This window comes from Leptodactylus fuscus, chromosome 6, assembly GCF_031893055.1.
Source record: "Leptodactylus fuscus isolate aLepFus1 chromosome 6, aLepFus1.hap2, whole genome shotgun sequence".
Lineage (NCBI taxonomy): Eukaryota > Metazoa > Chordata > Amphibia > Anura > Leptodactylidae > Leptodactylus > Leptodactylus fuscus.
Genome location: NC_134270.1, coordinates 117415258 through 117435380, shown reverse-complemented (window position 1 = coordinate 117435380; position 20123 = coordinate 117415258). Strand labels below are relative to the sequence as shown.

General features: G+C 42.4%; 1 protein-coding gene across 6 annotated transcripts in view; it reads right to left on the bottom strand.

Annotated features, from left to right (window-relative positions):
• TANC2 (tetratricopeptide repeat, ankyrin repeat and coiled-coil containing 2) overlaps window positions 1-20123 on the bottom strand; it is a 329427-nt gene that overhangs the window by 4502 nt on the left and 304802 nt on the right. For 5 of the 6 annotated variants that reach the window (XM_075277126.1, XM_075277129.1, XM_075277127.1 and 2 more), the window contains 16 exons: window positions 19946-20073; window positions 19267-19498; window positions 18340-18506; window positions 17559-18166; window positions 14037-14145; window positions 10713-10835; window positions 8390-8626; window positions 7680-7865; window positions 7215-7308; window positions 6903-7036; window positions 6700-6823; window positions 4837-5012; window positions 3930-4062; window positions 3071-3100; window positions 1949-2040; window positions 797-943 (listed from right to left, as the gene is read on the bottom strand). In XM_075277126.1, coding sequence (XP_075133227.1) covers window positions 797-943; window positions 1949-2040; window positions 3071-3100; window positions 3930-4062; window positions 4837-5012; window positions 6700-6823; window positions 6903-7036; window positions 7215-7308; window positions 7680-7865; window positions 8390-8626; window positions 10713-10835; window positions 14037-14145; window positions 17559-18166; window positions 18340-18506; window positions 19267-19498; window positions 19946-20073 — 2720 coding nt within the window. The remainder of the gene's footprint in view (window positions 1-796; window positions 944-1948; window positions 2041-3070; window positions 3101-3929; window positions 4063-4836; window positions 5013-6699; window positions 6824-6902; window positions 7037-7214; window positions 7309-7679; window positions 7866-8389; window positions 8627-10712; window positions 10836-14036; window positions 14146-17558; window positions 18167-18339; window positions 18507-19266; window positions 19499-19945; window positions 20074-20123) is intronic. The other variant, XM_075277128.1, reaches the window with a different exon arrangement.

Sequence of the window (20123 nt, the reverse complement as noted above, 5' to 3'; positions counted from 1 at the left end):
TGGCAAGAGGGGGTGGATTTTTGTGCTGAATCCACGTCAGGATCCGCCCCCTCACAATAGAGTTCTATGTAGACCGCTAGCTTACTTTTTTCTGTGAGTGGCGTGTTCCCACTCAAGGAAAAAAGAAGCGAGCTGCCCCTTCTTCAGGCAGATTCCGCAGCCTGTCACGACGTCTGCCTCGTGGCAGCATGCTTCGGCCTAGGCCCATTCATTTGAGCCTACTCCGGAGCGGGAAGCCGCAACAGGCGTATTTTGGTCCTATTCTAACGCAGCTTCCCGTGTCAAAATCAGGACCAAAATACGCCCCCCTTGTCCCGTGTGAACTAGGTCAAACAAATTCACCTTTACCAGCCAACACAGTGACCACCCAGAAGTGTTTCAAAAGTTCTGCTCTGTCCTTATTACACCATCCTCACATAAAAAGCTTTCTTCTAACCAGGTTGTAGACAACGTATCGACTTTTATTTTATTACTTTTCTGGAACTTTTTAATCAATATGCATGGTTTTCTTGCAGCGGTTGGGTCTTGGTTTCAAATCCAGCCAAGGACAACATCTGCAAGGAGTTTGTATATTCTCCCTGTGTTTGTGTGGGTTTCCTCTGGTTTACTCCCACACTCCAAAGACATACTGATAGGGAATTAAGATTGTGAACCCAATATGGGACAGTGTTGAAAATATCTCTGTGAAAGTGCTGCAGAATATGATGGTGCCATAATTAAGCTACATAAATAAATATGGAACTCAGAATTGACATCAGAATGTAAGTTTCATGGTATTGAGTAGAGGAATACTCACGTTCATCTTCCGACGACATCGGGATAGGTTCAGCAAAAGTGACACCTTCAGTTCTCGAAAAGTCTTTAGATCTTCTCCAAAGCCCTCCCGAGGAAACTTCTTCATGGCATATTGGTATCTCTGTGCGGCTTCTTTTACTTTCCCTTTCTGAGGGAGTAAAGGGATTCCATCTCACAAACATTATGTTCTTTATAAATACATCCCCTTTTTTAGCCACTGGCAAATTTCCATTCACTACTCTCTGCTCCCCTTTATTGTTAACCTTGCTCCAGGTTGCCTTGACCTGTATGGTGTTGCGGTGTCACGAACTTCACCACCTTACACATCCCCTCTAAGGCTAGGCTTACACGGCATTAGATTCTTCCAAAGTATTTATATAAAAAAACACCACATGGTGGATGCTTCTATATGGAATAGCTATTTTGTACAGATAAAAAAGTATACTGATGGGTGCCAGTCTAAGACAGGCCAAACGGGCATAGGGCAAATATGTCATATGGATACATTTGCCAAATACACCGGGAACTTTTCTGACATGAACTAATGCAGGACTCTAATGTGATGTGACCAATGTCTAACCTCTTTCTATATTTTTCTACCTACCTTCTTCCTCCTCCTCCACACTATATCTCCCTCTTTCCCCTTCTTCTCTTATATTTTGTCACTCAAGGTCCCTTTACATGGCAGACTTTTCATACCACCAACAAATGATTAGCAGTTTACGAAGTCATGTAGTGAGGATCTGATGGACATTTTCATTTCAATAACGCTCAGTTCAGGGTGGGGGGCATCACTGTTGCCTAACCATGGCTGTTTTCTAGAGTCACGTACTAGATCGCAATGTCTACTGAAAATGTTGATGGTGACAAGAATTAACCAATGGAAATGATAAAAATCATAGATCTTGACGGATTGCGCTAATGTAAAAAAATAAATAAAAAACAAAAGCCGCTCCAGAAATCTTGACATCGCTAGGCAACAATGCCACTTCTTTATTTGGCAGGGAGGAAGCTCTGCTGGCATCACGCTATCGGGAATGAACATCAGATTCTCACAAATGATTTTACATCATCGATTATTTGCCAGTGGTTTGAAAATCTGTAGTGGGGAAACCTTATAGATCTCATCTATACCTTCCCCCAATCTTCTCACCTTGTAGAACATGTCTCCCTCTTCCATCAGTTTACTCAGCAGAATGACCATGATGTCTGGTTTGGACGTTGCCATGGCCCAGGTGGCTGGACCTGTAGTGTACAGGATGCATGATGGGTAAAAAAACTAATACAATGCAAGGGAAGAACCAAACAGGAGAGGGGAGAAAAATCAAGAGGAAGAAGAAGAAGATACAACATTGGGAGTCATACAAATGGGAGACAGAGAGGACCAGGTGAAACAAGAGAGACCAGGGCTAGATGTAGGATGGTACAGAGATAAAATACTGGATCCTAGGGCAGAAATCTAGCTGAAAGTGACCCTAAGGAGGGGTAATAGAAGTGGGTGGATAACTGCAAGAGGGGAAAATATGGTTTGGGGCCATAGTTTTGATGCTATTTTTGAATCTTCCTCTCAAAATACAAGGAACCATTTACAATGTCAAGATCACCTCTAGACTGTATAGTGACAGAAGAGAAGCCGAGGAATTGGATGTCTGAAACTATAATAATGGCATTATTAATATGTGGATTATGTACTTGAGGAAATGACTCCTGCCTTTCAGTTTTCTAGACTCATGGGATATTAGAAAGATTATAAAACAATCTGAGTCATATATAATAACTGATGTTCTCCGCAGGGCATATTCATGATACACCACAGGTATCGCAGCTATCTAACACTAAAGAGAATTTAGTACTTTTGGCAGGAATAATAATGACTATATCTGTAAGCATGTCATCTCCAAGAGGGCTTCCCAGCCGCTGATAGATTTTTCATACTGATGATTTATCTGTAGGTTGTCGGACCCCCACAGATCACATACTAATGACCTATCCTGTGGATAGATCATAAGCATGGAAAAAAAACATTTGGGGCCAGAAAACAAAATAAAGAGAAACAACGCTGTGGCCATTAGGGGGACCAAAATCAACATGCAAAGGGCATACGTGAGAGGCATTCATGTTCTACCATATCACAGGACATATGGTAGGAGCAATAAATGCTGCTCCTATGTGAAGGGGGTATGAGTAGATTCATTAGTCTCTTAGTGAATGGGTGCTTAGTGCATGTGCATATCTGGTAAGGCATGCGGAGCAAAGCTGTGTGCAAAATTCTAACCTTTTGGACGGCTTGGTAAGGTCTGACAGCCTTAAAGCAGCAAATAGGGGCGGAATTGTAAATAAAACATACGACGGGGGAAGAGTGAGAGAAGTGGTATGTGATAAATGAGAGGAGTAAGACCGAAGGAGGAAAAAGGTGACAGAGAGCAATGCAATATCATGACACAAAGTGAGAAAAGGGAGGGAAGAGTGAAGAATTGGAGAGAGATAGGCAGGTGACATGAGAGAATTGTAGCACAGAGAAGGATTGGGATTGAAAAAAAAACAAAACAGAACAGACAAGGTGTAGCACAAAAAGAACAAAATTGAGGAGCAGGGAGAATAAAGGGAAGGAACAGGATGGTGTCAAAAAGCAATTGTGACAAAGGTAGTGAGTGAGGGAGCGTGAGGAGTAACAGATGGAGTGACGGAGGAGAGAAAACAAACCATGTAGCAGGAGTGAGAAAGCAGCGAGCACAGAAGCTTAATGTCTGAGCAGCAGATAATAAACAAGCAGCAGTGACGGGGAAAGAGGGACGCAGCTAACCAGTGACGGACATTACAACACGCAGGGACAGAGATTCCAGCAGCAGTTAACAAGGGACCTTATTCTGCTAGGCCATCACTAAATTAGCAAATTGTAAAGGGGTCGGGGGGCCGCTGATGGCCGACATCAATTCCATGCTGTATTTAAATAGCCGCTCTTTTGGTATTTGGACCAAAATGAGACAGATTCACAATATGCGGCTGAAGCTGACAAGGACATGCAAGCCTGCGTATAGTGACATTAAACAAAATGGGAAAATTAACATCTGGACAACTGTGTTGCCACCAAGGAGAGGGTGGCAGCGATGGGAGGTCAGCACGCTTTCTCATACCTATTTTAGCTCCTTTCTTCAGCAGAGCTACCACAACAGATGTGTTCCTGCAGCCCACTGCTCTATCGAGGGGGCGCATTCCGCTGTAATCCACATGTTCAATCATCGCACCGTGGTCCACCAAGAACTGCACCTGCGGACATATACAGCAAAGACCAGCTTTATACTGAAGGAATTCGGCACAGCGAGGCTTTAAATGAATACAAAGGACGTACCACTACATCCTAAAGCCGCATACAAACTGACATGTATCACGCAGACTCTGTCCTAAGTAACTGGAATCAAATTTATTAATACTACGATAAAAGGAACAGCAACTATCTGTACCCAACCAACGCATTACCTTATCAATATTCATCAAAGACAAAATTAAATAAAAGCTAAAGATGTCATTCAAAGTGTAAAAACACCTGCACATTTAATCTATATATAAAGAGAAAGTCTTGTTGGGCACCACTGATTTATCTTCCTGCCTACATGTTCCAAAACTCATTAGATTTAGGATAAGTACAACCACTAAATGTCACAACGAGTTCAACATTTTCCCACAGACCTTTATATTCTACAGTACTTTGTAAACTGAAACCATTTAGTACTCCTTATTGTGCTTTCTGAATGTTCCTCAGCCATTCGGCATTCTCTTTCCCATGGTCCTCTTAGTATCTGTTTACATGCAGAAAGCATGTGATCAAGTGGATACATGCGGTATTACTGCTATTGAGGCTCTGTGATAGCAGCCATGATGCCAGTAGGACAATGCTGCAGTGGTCAGATAATGTACACATGTAAACAGACTGGGAAGACTATTGGAAAAATCACCAAAGAAATCGACCTGCATGTGTTTTAACTTTTTTTTTAAAAATTAGATGGATAACCTCTTTGAACTAAAGCAACAGAATTCACTCACCACATCTGCGTCTCCATAAAAGGCAGCAAGATCCAATGGCGTCCGTCCATTTTTGTCAGCATGGTCAGTGGCAGCTCCATTTTCTACCAACAACCTCACCACAGCAAGATGTCCTTTGAGGCAGGCCCAACTCAGAGCTGTTAATCCCTCCTTGTCCATGAGCCCGATGGAAGCTCCTTCAGGGTAAAACAAGAAATATTAAAAAGGGCAAGACCACCATTAGAACGCTAATACAATAAAACTTATATGACCCTCATGAATGAATACGGCAAATAAAGTAGAACAAATAATACACACAGAAAGGAGAAGGCCTAGTGGGACCCTGGTGCAATAGTGACATCCAAAGCTGGCAAGGAGAACAGAGGGTAGCGATGATCCAAAACCCACTGACACTGTGTGGCCCACCATATACCGTACTCGGCTTCCTGCTCTGCCAATGTAACATGTAAGCTGCAGTGCTTTGTAAGCGAGAAAATTTCAATGAAAATTACAGTAAAAAAAAAAAAAAAAGGGACCCAAAGTCTAAAGCACATCTGTGTAAAAAAAAACCCCTCTCTAGGGAAATGTGCCAAGCCTCCAGGATATATCTGTGCAAAAAATGAAGCAGCACTCAGAATTGATGAAAAGATAGCAGAGGGTGGATTCATTCACTTTGTGCTAAGTTTCGGTTGACTGGCAAAACTGGAACCTTTCTTATGTATACTGTGAAGTGATTGTCGCAAAATCACGGCCGCAAAATAACGCGGTATTTATGAACCACGCTCCCATTGAAATCAATGGGAGCGTATACGGCCCGCAAAATCTCACACGGTGTATACGTGCCAGGTCACGCGGCACGTTACTCCGTGTGAATGGGCCCTTATTTGAACTCTGGTTTTAGACCTAGTATTTTGCAGGATGAGTCTACATACTTTGTATATACATACTGTGAGAAGGTGACAGGCAGAGTGCTGGAGTCCAGATATATCAGCCCCAGATTTCTGACATATGTGTGGTCCAGGGCGGATCTGGAGTAGGCCTCAGCCCAGGTGTAGATCCTGGGCTCATTACTGGGCCAGAAAAGGCTGCAGCTCTTGCATTGCAGTGCGGCTTCATGAGGTGAAAGGAGGTGTATGGTTCTGTCCTGTAACCCTGAGTCTGGTGAGACAACATTGCTCCTGATTTGTTCGTGTGGCTGGAAGTAAGCCACACGTATAGTTAGGTTATCCGTGCTGTTTAGCTAGTGGCTCAGACGAGCAGGTTTTTATTTTGCTTTTGCCTGAAGTTAAGGCTGTATTTTGTTTTGTTTATTTTGTGCCTGAGATCAAGGTTTATTTATTTTCCTGTTTTTTTTTTTTTTTCTAAATAAACGAGTTTGCTGCACATTTTGTGTCCCTGTCTTGACTGTTTGGGTCCACACCACTGCTTCTACCGAGCTAACTTCCCCACAATACATAAGGGGAACTTAAGTGATACTATTACAAGATAGTTCTCAGAGCCATTATTAGGTTCCAATCTGTCACAAAGGGTCCTTCATGGGTTAGAGTTTTCTCAATCACAGCCACACTGACACTTCTTGCCCTGTTGCCAAAAATAATCAGTAACGTTGTATACATATACATATACTGTGCAAACTACATCCTGCAGCTGATCTACTTGTACATCATTCTGTGATAAGGGGTTCAAGGGATACAGAATATTAGTATTTGCTAACAGTGAACGAAATTACCCTTACATTCTACTTTGGCCAAAGATAACCCCAGTCACAATACTCTTGTGTTGTGTATTGCTATAGAGAAGTGCCTCTTCTCTCTCTTTTTTCTATCCTCAATTTTACCCAGAATGCTGCGATTCCAGTATTGTAAATCCTATACGAATACCAACCTTGTGCCAGCAGAAACTCCACAGTGGCTACATGCCCTTCTGATGCTGCCGTCATTAATGGAGTACGACCCTGCTTGTCTGCCATGTTAACATCTGCGCCGTGTGTAAGCAGCAAGTCCACAATCTATAAAAGAGAAGAGATTGTTTTCAGTCTGCATTTTTATTCATGAGCACAGGGCGAGGTAATGAAGGCCTGTAACTACCTGCCAGTGTCCTTGTCGTACAGCACTGAATATTGGAACAACACCTCTCCGGTTGGGTTGGGAAACAGCTGCTCCTTGTTCAAGAAGTAGGCGGCAGACATCAAGCTTTCCGCGACCTGCAGCAGCTGTTAAAGCTGAAATCAGAAGAAATCTTGTCAGAAAGAGCTAAGATGAGAAGAATTGGATTGTAGGAAGAACTGGATGGAGATAACTGTGGTGAGGGTGATAGGGGAGTTGGCATTGCAGGTAAACATGAAGAAATGCAATCCGCTTGTTTCTTTCTACGTAGGGTGGCCAATTCCCATCACTTACCAGTTTCTCCCCACAGCCCATCGAAACTATTAATCTGAGCTCTCTGTTCCTCCTCCTCGTCTTTTTCTGGTAGGTCCAGAAGGTAGGAGACAATCTGGGGGAAAATGTTGTCTGATTTACTGTACAATTCATTACCTCATGAAGTAAAACCAGATCTGTTCACAGGAACAATGTTCCTTTAAATTTAGAGGGAGATGTCGCTACAGATTTGCAGAGACTGAGAACAAGAAATGTTCTGTCTTGTTTTCAGTCGTTCAGCTATTAGGATCTCAGGAGGTGGAAATGAGTCTTGTGTGTCTACCTCTGTTACTGAATGCATAGCCACATCTCCCGCCATGTTCTGGACTGATTATTATTTCAGTCCTCAGTATAGCTACCAGGGGTGTCCAGAAAAAGCCGAATACAGACAAGCAATGTAAACCCTTCCTGGCATGGTAGTAAGCAATGCTTTGTCATTCCTCTCACCTCTGAATATCCCATGCTGGCAGCGGCAATGAGTGCTTGCTGTATGGCTTGACTTTTCTTAAGGACTCCAGGTTGTTGTCCAGCCATTGTCCAGTCACACTGGATCAGATATTTTACTACCTCCAGGTGGCCCCGCAGAGCAGCATGGACTAGCGCACACTGTCCGTTCTTATCCAGGAGATCCACCTAAATTGTACAGCAGAGAAAAGTCTAAGGTAGAAGAAAGCAAGAGAACAGGGAACATGATCTAGTGATCTAATGCTATTGTGTTTCCCTGTTCTCTCCCCTGTCGTCACCTTGTCTGGCAGCCAGTAAACTGTCAAGAGACTAACCTGCAGGTTTGGGCAGGTTCCCAGACACTGGGACATGCGGGGGAGAGGACAGCAGAACGCCTGTGCTGTATATAACCCCTCCATCTCCCTCCATGGCCTCAGCAGCAGTAGAAGCTTATGTGGAGGGCACGAATAATGCAGCAGCACAGAAATAAAACATAGCGTATAATTAAGTCATGGCAGCGCGTCATTACCGCGTCTGCCTCATTATAGATGTGAGACAGGTATTGATGATTGTTTTATATGGGGGAGGGGGGCTCAGAGAAATTAGACAAAATACATTGAATTTTCATTCTAAAGTGAATGTTCACATGTTTATTTGCTAAAATTGGTCTGATCTTTATAGACTCATTATGTGCTGGCAGATCACGTACTCACCTTAGCTCTCCTCTTACACAGTAACATGACAATTGTCAGATGACCTGAGGCTGCGGCATACGCTAGAGGGGTCATGCCACTCTCTGAACTGGCATCAACATTGACTGAGAACTCTAACAGCAGTGCCACCATCTCCGTGTATCCCAGGTGAGCCTGAACACACAGGATAGGGGCATTGTTCAGCACTTCAGTGCGGTAGTTTACATTGGCACCACCCATGATCAAAAGGCGGCTCACCTGCAGGAGAATAAAGATGTAGGTGTGAAGGCACAAAACAAACTGAATGATGCAAAACTTTCAACTAGTCCAGGGTATATAAGTGACATATCTTTGATCTGGCATCTGATTATTCACTACATCTTTCTAGCATAAGATCAAAAGGAGAAGACTGCAGACAGAATCAGAGAGACAGTAGCACATTGTGTCTTCACAATTTATTCTGGACCTTTCTTGTGAGAGTAACCTTCACATACTTTTTATGACATCCAATAGCCAAGAAAGTCTAATAATCCAACACTTACCAGTTCCTACTCATGCCAAACCAAAGAAACTTAGGATTACTTTCATATATGACTATTTATCAGCCTACCAATTCCAAGAACTGCCTGAAGACTTTTGGGCTGATTAATTAAAGAAGTTGGCCAGGATTCTACAGGAATAAATATTTGATCACTGGGGGAAGCTGCCGATGCCCATATTGAAGTCAATGGGAGCTGAGCCCCTATACTGGCTCCTGGCCACTATACTGGGACCTCTAAGGTCAGTCTTAATCCATTCCTCTGCTGGTGTGAGATGTGCAGAATTATTAAGAGATTGCGGCCTCTTAAAAAGCCTGGTGCATTTTGGGAAGTTGTGTGTGACATAATGAAGTCTACATCAGCTGCGGTCAAAAATTGTGACTTTTGTCACGAGTTATACATTAAAAACTGGAATACGATGCATGACAAGGGCTAGTTCACACAGGCACAGAGGGGGCGGATTATGGCAAGGAATCCACGTCATAATCCGCCCCCTCACAATGGTGGTCGATGGAGACCGCTAGGGTTCTATTTTCCACTAGCGGCATGTTGCCGCTAGCGGAAAAAAGAAGCGGGCTGCCCTTTCTTCAGACGGAATCCCCGGCTGATTCAGCCACGGCGTCCACCTTGCAGAAGCACGCTCTGGCCTAGGCCCATTCATTTGGACTTAATCCGGAGCGGAAAGCCGCGACGGGATGCCATGTACTGCATCGGCATCCCGTCATGGCAGCCACGATGGAATATGCACATGCGGAATTGCGTGTGAACTAAGCCTAAGTCATCCCCTAAAGAGACAACATAGCGCTAGTGTATGTATTTATTTACATTTATATTTACTGAAGCATCTTTAGGTTTAAAGTAATTTTACTTGCTACATTTTTGGGCGGAAATCTATGTATGTAAAAACAACCCACTCAGGCTATGTTCACACATCTATGACACAACCTCTTATATTTTATCTGTGTGCAGACCTATTTTTGAAGCACAATGATGGAGACAAACTCCTTGGATTCTACAGTAAGACAATGGGACTTATTGCCCTCATTGATAGCAGTCATGTGATATATCCAGCAGTCAATGAAAACCAAGATGCAGATGTGAGCAGCCTAACTGTTCAGTCTTTTTTCACTTAGAAATATAAGGCTTTCAAAGGATCAACTAAGATTAAAGAAAGTTCCAACAAGTACTAGGAATAACAGCATTTGTCATCATGTAGATCAAACTAAAGACTTCTGCACATGTCAGGCTTGGTTGCATACAGTCTGTACACATGGGTCTGTAGCACAAAGCCATAGGCACTTGGTGTTCGGATATATGATGCATCAATTCACCAACATGCTATGATCTAAAAATGCTTTTAGGGAAGAATATCTCCATAATACAGCATCAGAAAGAACTCTCCAGGATGTTTCCTGTTGGATAATAGGTCTCTGTATGAACTTTACAAAATCTTCCATGTGCCTTCATGTTAAATTGGAAGCATATGGAAAGACAGAAGGATGTTATGGGTACTGTTTTATGGCATTGTACAACCCAGAGACTTTATGGGTCTTAAAATAACTATTGGCCAAATACTATCTCAGTTTACGTGAAGGAGTCAGAAACGGCATCTCACAATGTATAATCCCCAAACACCATTTCTTCATCTACACTGTGAAGAAGTCTCCTGTGCTAGCTTTCTCCATAACAGGAGACATTTACAATAGAAAGCAATGGCCGTAGCTCGTAGCCGTTATCAGGTCGCAATACAGCAGGTAACAATTATGAAATAATATTTCTCAACAATTTTTGCTGGTTGAGCTTACTTTGATGTTGGGAGTGTAGAGGTTTCTCAGAGATGCCAGTGCCATGGAGAGGCCATCTGTGCTGTAGGAAATCCACAAGGCTTGTAAAATAGATGAGGAGACCCCGACCTTCTTACTAAGACCCTGTGTAAAGAGAATAAGAAGGCCTATGTCACAGGAATATAAAACAACATAAAAGCATCTTATCATTTTACAAACATCACATATATTGGTCTTCACACTTGGGATTCACTTTTAAGAGAATTTACGATTCATTGGGAAACTTGGTAAATTGTTTAGATGTGTCTGCCAGGACCCTACAAACATTCACAGACACGCTGAAGATGGCACTTTATTGGTCCCAGCAGTCAAACATCCACCAGTCAGACTGCCAGGCATCAATATTAATGATGTAAGAATCTTTTTACTGGTTGTTTTCACCCAAAAAATATCCAATTCCAAAATATAACTTAAAGTACACCTCCATTTTCAGTAAAGGACAGGGCAGTTTCCCAACAGTGACAAAAGGTGGTAGTTTATCCAATGTACCCCCAAGTCCTTATTACTTATAGCAGGTGTTCTGCAGAGGAAGCTTTCATCTTGGTATCAATGTTGTCTCTGCTGCCACTGCCCTGATTCTTACTATAGATGGCGGTTAGCAGCTTTGTCTTTTCTATCCTCATGATGTATAATGTATTTGGCTGATATGACTGCACAGATACATGGAGTGCCAGACTTCATCTTATGCAGAGCCTACACCAATCCAAGCAAGTCATGTTTTATGCAGAGATACAAATGTGTTCACCAGCTCTTCCCGTGATTGTGCAGTAGGGGGAGCTGGTGCACCCCAGTAACAAAAGGGAAAGATACGAATTGCAGCCTCCAAGATCCCAGGGAGGTGAACAGATAAGCGAGACCCGTCACTGTGTGTGGGAAATCCCTATTACAATATAATCTCTTTACTGAGCAAACATTTTAATAAGAAAGATGATTTAAGTGAATGCTTATATTCTGAACATATTACTGTTAGTAAATGAGCTCACCTGGAGGTTATTCAGTACAGATATGGCAATGTATTACATCGCAGGTCTCATCTGGTGCAGAGCTACAGTATACACATACATGTTATGCACAGTAACAAAGTAGACACTGGCTTTCATTCTCTTTCCAGAAATTAGAAACCAATAATGTGACTAGTTGTTTTGGTAAACGCAGACTCTTTCTGTCTATCAGTTTTTATGAATTAGGCCCATTGTATCACTTTGTAAATTAAAGGGGTTTTCTAGGTCTGAAATACTGATTATGTATCCTTAGATTGGTGGGGACTCAACAGCCGGGATGTCCACTGACCAGCAGATCAAAGTGGCAGCAGGGAGTGCCGCTTCTGCTTCACAAACCATGTGAATAGAGCCGAGCAGCAATACTAAGTATAGCCACAATTCAATGTATGGTGTTGTGCTTGGTAAGTAGTAAATAAACTGCAGTACACACTTTGCTGCCTCTAAAAACAGCTGATTAGTCCCCAGAGATATTTTTGTCTGAAAAAACCCCTTTAAAGGAGCTCTATCATTGGCAAAAGTCATTTTTAACTAAGCACATCCTTGCATAGCCTTTAGAAAGGCTATTCTACACATACCTTTTGTATGCAAATCGCCTCAGTAGTGTTTGAATAAGTCCATGTTATTTGTATAATACAAAGTTGTACCATTTTCCAATATTCTTTGTTTCAATTCCTCATGGTTTTCTAGATCTCTGCTTGCAGTCAATCATTCTGCTTACTTCCAGTAGATATAATCAGTCCATGGTCATGTGACATACAGTCCATGGTCATTGTCACTGTGCTGTGACTGTAACGGTCTGTGCACCTGTGTTCATCACATGACCATATATCACATAACCATATAATACATGACCATGGACTGATTTTAACCTCTAGAAGTAAGAAGATCTATAAACCTGGGAGGAATTGATACAAAAAAAGTTGTACAGATTTTTGCATTATATAGATAATAACACTTGTCTCTTAATATTGGTTTGAAGCTGGACAACCCCTTTAAGGTGTCAAGCACAATGCCAAGCATTAGATGGACTTTGTAGAAACATTTTCTCTGGCGTGATGAATCATACTCTATCTGGCAGTCTGATGGACGAGTCTGGGAAAGGCACATCATTACCTACCTGAATCAATAGTTTGGTGGAGGATGGATGATACTATGGGGCTGTTGTTCAAGGGTTGGACTAGGTCCCTTAGTTCCAGTGAAGGGAAATTTTTTGAGAGATTTCCTTGCCCCAAATTTATTTTGTAGTCCTGATCACCTACTGATGGCTTATGCTGTGGATAGTTCATTAGTTTGTGATCTGTCGGCATCCAGCACACCAGACCCCACACAGATCAGCTGTTGCAGCAGCCTGTGAGTGATGTAAGCTGCTAGGGACAGGAAATCGGTACAGTATCATTCATATTCAGGTAATAGAGTTGCAGTCCCTTCCACTAGATAGTGGTGGTTCCTATTGATGCATGAGCTGTCCATCCACTACAAACTTTCAGCAACTGGTTGGAGGCTACTGCAACAGCTGATTTGTAGAGTCCAAGTATCACCCGCCACAGGTTACATGCTGGTGATGGCCAATGGACAGGTCAGGAGTCTGAGAAAATGATTGGGTCTAAAAAAAAAAACCCTTTAATGCTTCAGTATACCAAGACATTTTGGACAACTGTTTGCAAGGTCCATAATAGCAGGGTTTGGTAGAACTAGTTTGGAAGAACTTCAAACACCTTTCAGATTAACTAGGGTGAAGAAAGTCAGTGAGGCATCAGTGTCTGACCTCACAAATTTTACTTTAAATACCCACAGACATGCTCCAAAATTTTGCAGAAAACCTTTGAGGACTCACTCCATATTGATTTTTTTGGATTTAGAATGGGATATCATAAAAACTCTTGTAGATATACTGTATACATGTCCCAATACTTTTGCATCTCTGACATAAGATGAAGTAAGCAGTCACGTGTACATGTATAGCATATCATCAGTGCAGGTCAAGTCGACATAACTGGCAGAGGCTACTAAATAGTAGTGGGGATTTACTAAGAAGGTATAAGTAATTTTCTTATTTCACCATGTTCCCGGCTTTTAGGAACAATCCTGGATAACCCCTTTAAAATCAGAATACAAGTGTAGATAACTGCAAAGCTGACAGAAACATTGAGTTACTCCTGCATATGGGGAAAATAACAGTAGCTATAATATATGTCAATAAGGAGTAAAATACAATGCAGTGTCATCTATGACAATTAAGCAAAGTATCTAGTACTTCCCACCACATTGCCCCTGTGCTCTGTACCTTGAAGATATGTGCTTTCAGAATGTGATGCCCAAGCTCGATGGTCTGTTGCCTGTTCAGCTTCCCCTCCTGACGAGAGAACCAGAAGGCCAGCAGGATATGTCCGCTCCTGAGAACAACATGTAGGGTTATCACTTACATTCATCAGCGGCTCAGCATGGCGGTACATGAAATCGGCCACCAGGTTGATGGTGTGACCATTAACACAACAGGGAGTTGGACTAAAACAGTGAACACTCCACTTCTCTGCCCGACAGGATGACTCAGGTAAAACTAACCAAAGTGTCATTTATAGCTGAAGGAAATTTCCTAGCTCTTCACAACATTGTCTATTTTTAACCATTCATGTGACCTGCTGCGTTAAGCCATATACAGGTGCTGCTGTGGACGCACGTCTGTATATGTAGTGGGAAGAAAGTTCTGCATGGGCGTAGTCCTAAAACACAATGGGGCAGATTTACGAATATAGATTAATAATTATTATATAATTATAATTATATATTGGAAACTTGGCCTAGGTAGTCTTAAAGAGGACTTGTGACCCAGCAAGTCTGAAAAGCCCAATGACATACATCATGTAATCGATCTTATCTTGTCACATGAGCATTTTTGATCATCCAAATCCATTGAGCCATTCCAGAGCTATAAGCCCTTTTTAAAGATGTGGCACATCTTTAGGTTATGTAAACTAACTTTACACCCCTACTTCTTGGGTTAAAGGGATCCTATCACTCAGACACAATTTTTTCTAGGTACCACGTCAGAATAAGAAAGGCTATTCTCCTACATTTCGTAGTCTTCTCTGCGTCGCCGTTCGCCTACAATCCCAGTTTCTCTCGATATGCAAATTAGCTCTCTCACAGCACTGGGGGCGGGCCCCAGCACTCAAACAGCACTAGGGGCGTCCCCAATGCTGCGAGAGAACTCTCCATCTTCGTCAGCAGCGTCATCTTCAGCCTCTTCTTCCAGGGGTGGCTTGTAACTTGTAGGCCTCGGGCAGAGCAGACAGCGCATGCCCACAGGCCATGAGAAAATGGTCACTTACAATACTGTGCAAGGGACCATTTTCTCATGGCCTGTGGGCATGCACAGTCTGCTCTGCCCAAGACCCGAGGTCTACAAGTTACAAGCCACCACCGGAAGAGGAGGCTGAAGATGACGCTGCTGACGAAGATGGAGGCGGCGCTGGAGAGAGTTCTCTCACAGCATTGGGGATGCCCTCAGTTCTGTTTGAGCGCTGGGGCCCGCCCCCAGTGCTGCGAGAGAGCTAATTTGCATACAGAGAGAAACCGGGATTGTAGGCGAACGGCGGTGTGGAGAAGACATCTAAAGGTAGGAGAAGAATAGACTTTCTTAAGGCTATTCTGACGTGGTACCTAGAAAAAATTGAGTCTGAGTGATAGGTTCCCTTTAATTTAATATGCGGTGAATGGCACATTGTACCAAACTTCTGTCACATTTTTATTAGCTAATCTGCTCAGCTCTTTGATCAACCATTGTCACATACAAAGAGGAATGAATTAATAGACTACAGTTTTCATAAGTAATGTACAAACCGAATAGCAGTAATAATGTGGCTACTATCTGAACGCATAAAACTTTGAAAAGACAAGAACAGAACTTCAATTTGTCTACGATGACAATAATTCTTTAGTGTTATGGCCAAAATAAATGGAACCAAAGTCACTTTAATATATGGGAGTCTGTCAACAGGAAAATCAGGATCAAACTAATGACAGTACCTTGTAGAGCAGATTCTACACTTTCCAAATATGCCTTTCTTATTTTGCATTACAGCTCAATTTTAATGAAAATCAACAATTTATTCCCATGCAAATTATCTGAAGAGAGTATTTGGGACATTTCTTTTCCAGCTAGGGCTTCTAGATAACCCGCCCAACTGCTGCCCAGTTTCATCCCTCACACTTCATTGCTTGATTGACATTACCCACTTTGTCACACTTTGCAGGTTGAGTCAGTTATCTTGAGTGGATAGCAAGGCCCTGACAAGGAGTGAAACGCCCCTAAAGCTCTTTTCAGCTAATTTGCATAAGGATAAAACATTGACTCAAGAAAATGGAGACGCAATGCATCTTGAGAAAGTGCAGAAGCAGCCCTATAAAGTAAATAAGAGTACTGGAGTAGATATATATATATATAAATATATATATATATATATATATATATATATATATATATATATATATATATATATATATATATATATAATTAAGGTTACGGTAATCTGCCACCTGATCTATGCTACCCTATCCTCTACAGCAGCAAGTGAGGTGATGGGGGGGGTTTTTTTTGACACTCATGCATACCTCCCAACTGTCCCGGATTCAGCTGGACAGTCTGGGTTCTGTTCTGCGGTTCTGGTCGGCGGAAGGTATGTCACAGATTCAACTCATCTGTGTCCAGACAGTTCCTCACAACTGTGCCCTTTTGTGCTCCAGGAGCTGTAGGTGCTATGTGATGACGTCTCTCACATTGCACCTGCAGCTTCCTGAACATTCTGGAACAAGAGACTGCAGAGTGTGCAGTAGGGGAGCGAGGAGAGGTGAGTATCAGTGTTTTTTATGTTAATCTTTGGCAGATGAAGAAGGACATTAAACTGGGGGCTAATGGAGGGGGCACTAAAATGGGGGCAGATGGAAGAGGCATTAAACAGAGGGCATATGAAGTGGGACACTAAACCGGCAGCATTAATGTCCCCCTCTAGTTGCCCCCAGTTTAATGTTCCTTACCAGCTAACCCCACAGTTTAACATCTCTCACCATCTGCCCCAGTTTAAACTGGAACAGCTAGAGGGAACATTAAACTGTGGGTGCACCAGCAAACAAGACTTTATATTGTGGGCTCAATTTTAAAAGAACATTATAATGTGGGGGGCATATAATATTAGGGTGACTGTCGAAGCATTATATTGTGTGGGGAGCACAAAGAGAAATGGATGAGAAGACGCAGAGTAAATTTAGAAGTGGGTGGAGTTAAATTTGCCATGGCACGCATAGCGCACTACACATTTTGTCTCTCTTTCTGTCCTCTGAAAGTTAGGAGGTATGCTCAGGAGTACTAGGACATGAGAAGTTATAAAAAGTACAACAAGAAAAAAGTGACCATGAAATCAGGTTCTCTGCCTCGTACTTAGGGCAATATCGTGAACAGACATGTATGATACTTGTTGCTACTGTAGTAGAACAGTAATATAACTAACAAACCAGTGTAATTCTAGAATGGGATTCAGAAGGTGTCTGTTCTACGGTTTAGTTTCTGGCCAGTGATGCTGTCTTTGTATGAAGCTATTGTAGTGCATGGTATTCAACCTCATACCTCTCTTAATGTCTTTGCAGTCACCACTGTTTCCCAAACAATTCATTGGTGATTACTGACTTCCTAATCAAAGGGTCCCTGCCAGCAAGACATGTCACTCGTATACACATGCTACATCTGTATCTACCTACCTATACGTAAAACATTCAACTATCCTGTCTGGTAAGAATCTCAAATGTGCATTACCTGGGATCACAAAGGAACTTGGTTTTCTCTCCATCTTCTCTCCATATTAACCATTCTCTGAAGGATGGATGAACAAACATTCGGGTCAGGTCCCTCCTCTTAATCAAGAACATGGAAAGGTTCTCCATACGCTGTTGAAAGTCCTCCCATTCTAGACCTCCATCGACACTGCCCGCATTAATGGCCTGGAAGATGTGCTCATCCGTCAATGGGTGGAGAGAGGCCACGGCAACATTGAGAAGCGGAAGGGCCCTCTCAAAAGAGGATTGTGTGGGGAACCTCATGTTACACTGCAGGAGATACACCTCAGACAGTGACACAGGGACCACTTTGTAACTGGAGCTCTTGAGCACCAAGTAGCCCTTCTCTATGAGGTCAAATGTTAGTTTCAGATATAGGTAGGAACCTTGGCTCAATGTCTTGAGGTGAGAACTAAGTTTTCCAAATGTAGTGTTGTCCATTTTTCCATTAAGTGAGATATTGTTCTGGATTTCAGAACTGCTATGAATGCGTTGCAAGATGTAGGCCTGAAGATCCTGATCTATGGCCTCATTCTCTTCCAGTCGATCCAAGAAAATTCGGTGAAAGGGAAGAAGTTTGGTGATTTCCTGTTAGTGAACCATAAAAAGATTATATAGGAGAAGCAAAAATGGACAAATGGAAGAAGGCTACTTGTAATTGCACATCTTGTGTCATAAGATATTATTATAAAGACATGTAGTTTAATGGTAGAGGAATATAAGGAACATGACAGAGAAAAAATGGCCAATATCTGACTAACCTGCAGGGTGGTCCTCACAGTAACAATGAGTTTTAACCAACGAGGGAATTTTCCTATCATCTTGCTTAGAAAAGACACAATGGTATCTCCATAGTCTGGCTTGTGGAACTCCGCTTCATTCAGCCCATCTATTAGGATTATGTAATCTTCATCTGGAATCTTTCTCTCTAAATCAAAATACAACATCAATAACAAAAAAAAAACCTGTAAAAACTTCATATATCAAGCTTATAGATGGACACCACATACCGTGTTTCCCCGAAAATAAGACAGTGTCTTATATCAAATTTTGGTCCTAAAGATATGCTATGTCTTATTTTCAGGGGATGTCTTATTTTATTTTTGTGTGCTGCTGCCACCACTGCGCTATGCTGAGATACGCTTGCTGCGCAAAGACTGTATGAAGAAAAACATTGCAGCTGGCTGAATGCTGTGTGCGGTGCTACGTGTGCATAGGAAAGCCGGCTGCTGCGATACCTTACGTTGTATCCATTGTTCCGGCTGCTGTGGGATGAGCTGGGAGAGTGGACTCCCCGCCACATATGATGCTTAGTGTATGCACAGCAGGCATCTCCCAGCTCATCTACGTATCGCAGCAGCATCAGCAGCCGGCATACCTGTGCACACGGAACATCACGCACAGTGTTCAACCGGCTGCAATGTTTTTCATCATACAATCTTTACACAGGAAGATTATTATTATTGGGGGATGTCTTACTTTCGGGGGTGCCTTATATTCGACAATTCAACAAAATCTCTGCTATGTCTTACTTTCGGGGGATAACTTATTTTTGGAGAAACAGGGTAACGTCCTCAGGCATTGTAGGAAGTAGAGGCTGAACATGTCAAATGGTGGGAGACCTTCTAAAAAATTTAAATACTTTGGGTTTGGACTGATCAGTGAAAAAAAAACCCCATGTCACTCACCTTTGTATAGATTTTCAAGTGGCTCGAGTACACCCCTACGAAAAGATGCAGCTGGGTCTTGCACACAAGATCTTAGGCTAAGCAGGCTCTGTAAATGTGGTTCACGTAATAGCTGCTCCCTGTAAGCTACTAGCTGGGGCGCACGGCATAGCAGAGCAGCCACGTTGTGAACAAATTCAGGCACTAGGCAGGTGTATGCATTGTCAGCCTGGCAGTAGTGATATGCCACCACCTAAAAGGAGGAAAACAGAGGGGACAAGGGAAAATTACATTAAGAAAGAAATAACATTGGCACTATAAATAAAATATTAGTTTTGAGCAACCAAATCAATTTTTTACTTTTATGATTTATACAGATTTTCTTCTCTCTCTCGCACCCATTTTTAGGGTTGGTGTCTTGGAAAGACTTTTCACTTCATGGGCAGTTAACTATCACACTGACTAACAAGCACCAGAACAATGCCGGGGACGGATGACTGGTCCATCAATTGAGAGGATGTTCAGCTCATGTACAGCAGACATGCTATAAAGATTACTAAGAGGTTGTGAAAGAGGTATGTAAGACTATTGTTCTGGTTCTGTCCCCAATTATTATTGCAAGTGTTGAAGTGATAGAACAGATTTTCTCCTTCAATACGTTCTAGAGATTCTTCCTCATAGATCATTATATTAGGCCTACCTGTGCTGCTATCCTCCGCATAGATTCTTCTTGTCTTCTCCGCATTTCAGGAGTTCCTGGACAGCTTCCGCTAGAGATACCAGAATGAGTCTGCCCTGTCTGTGCCAATTCACGATTCGCCTCTGAATCTACGTATGAGAAGATCATAAAATACATCTATGAGTTATAAATCTGAGCA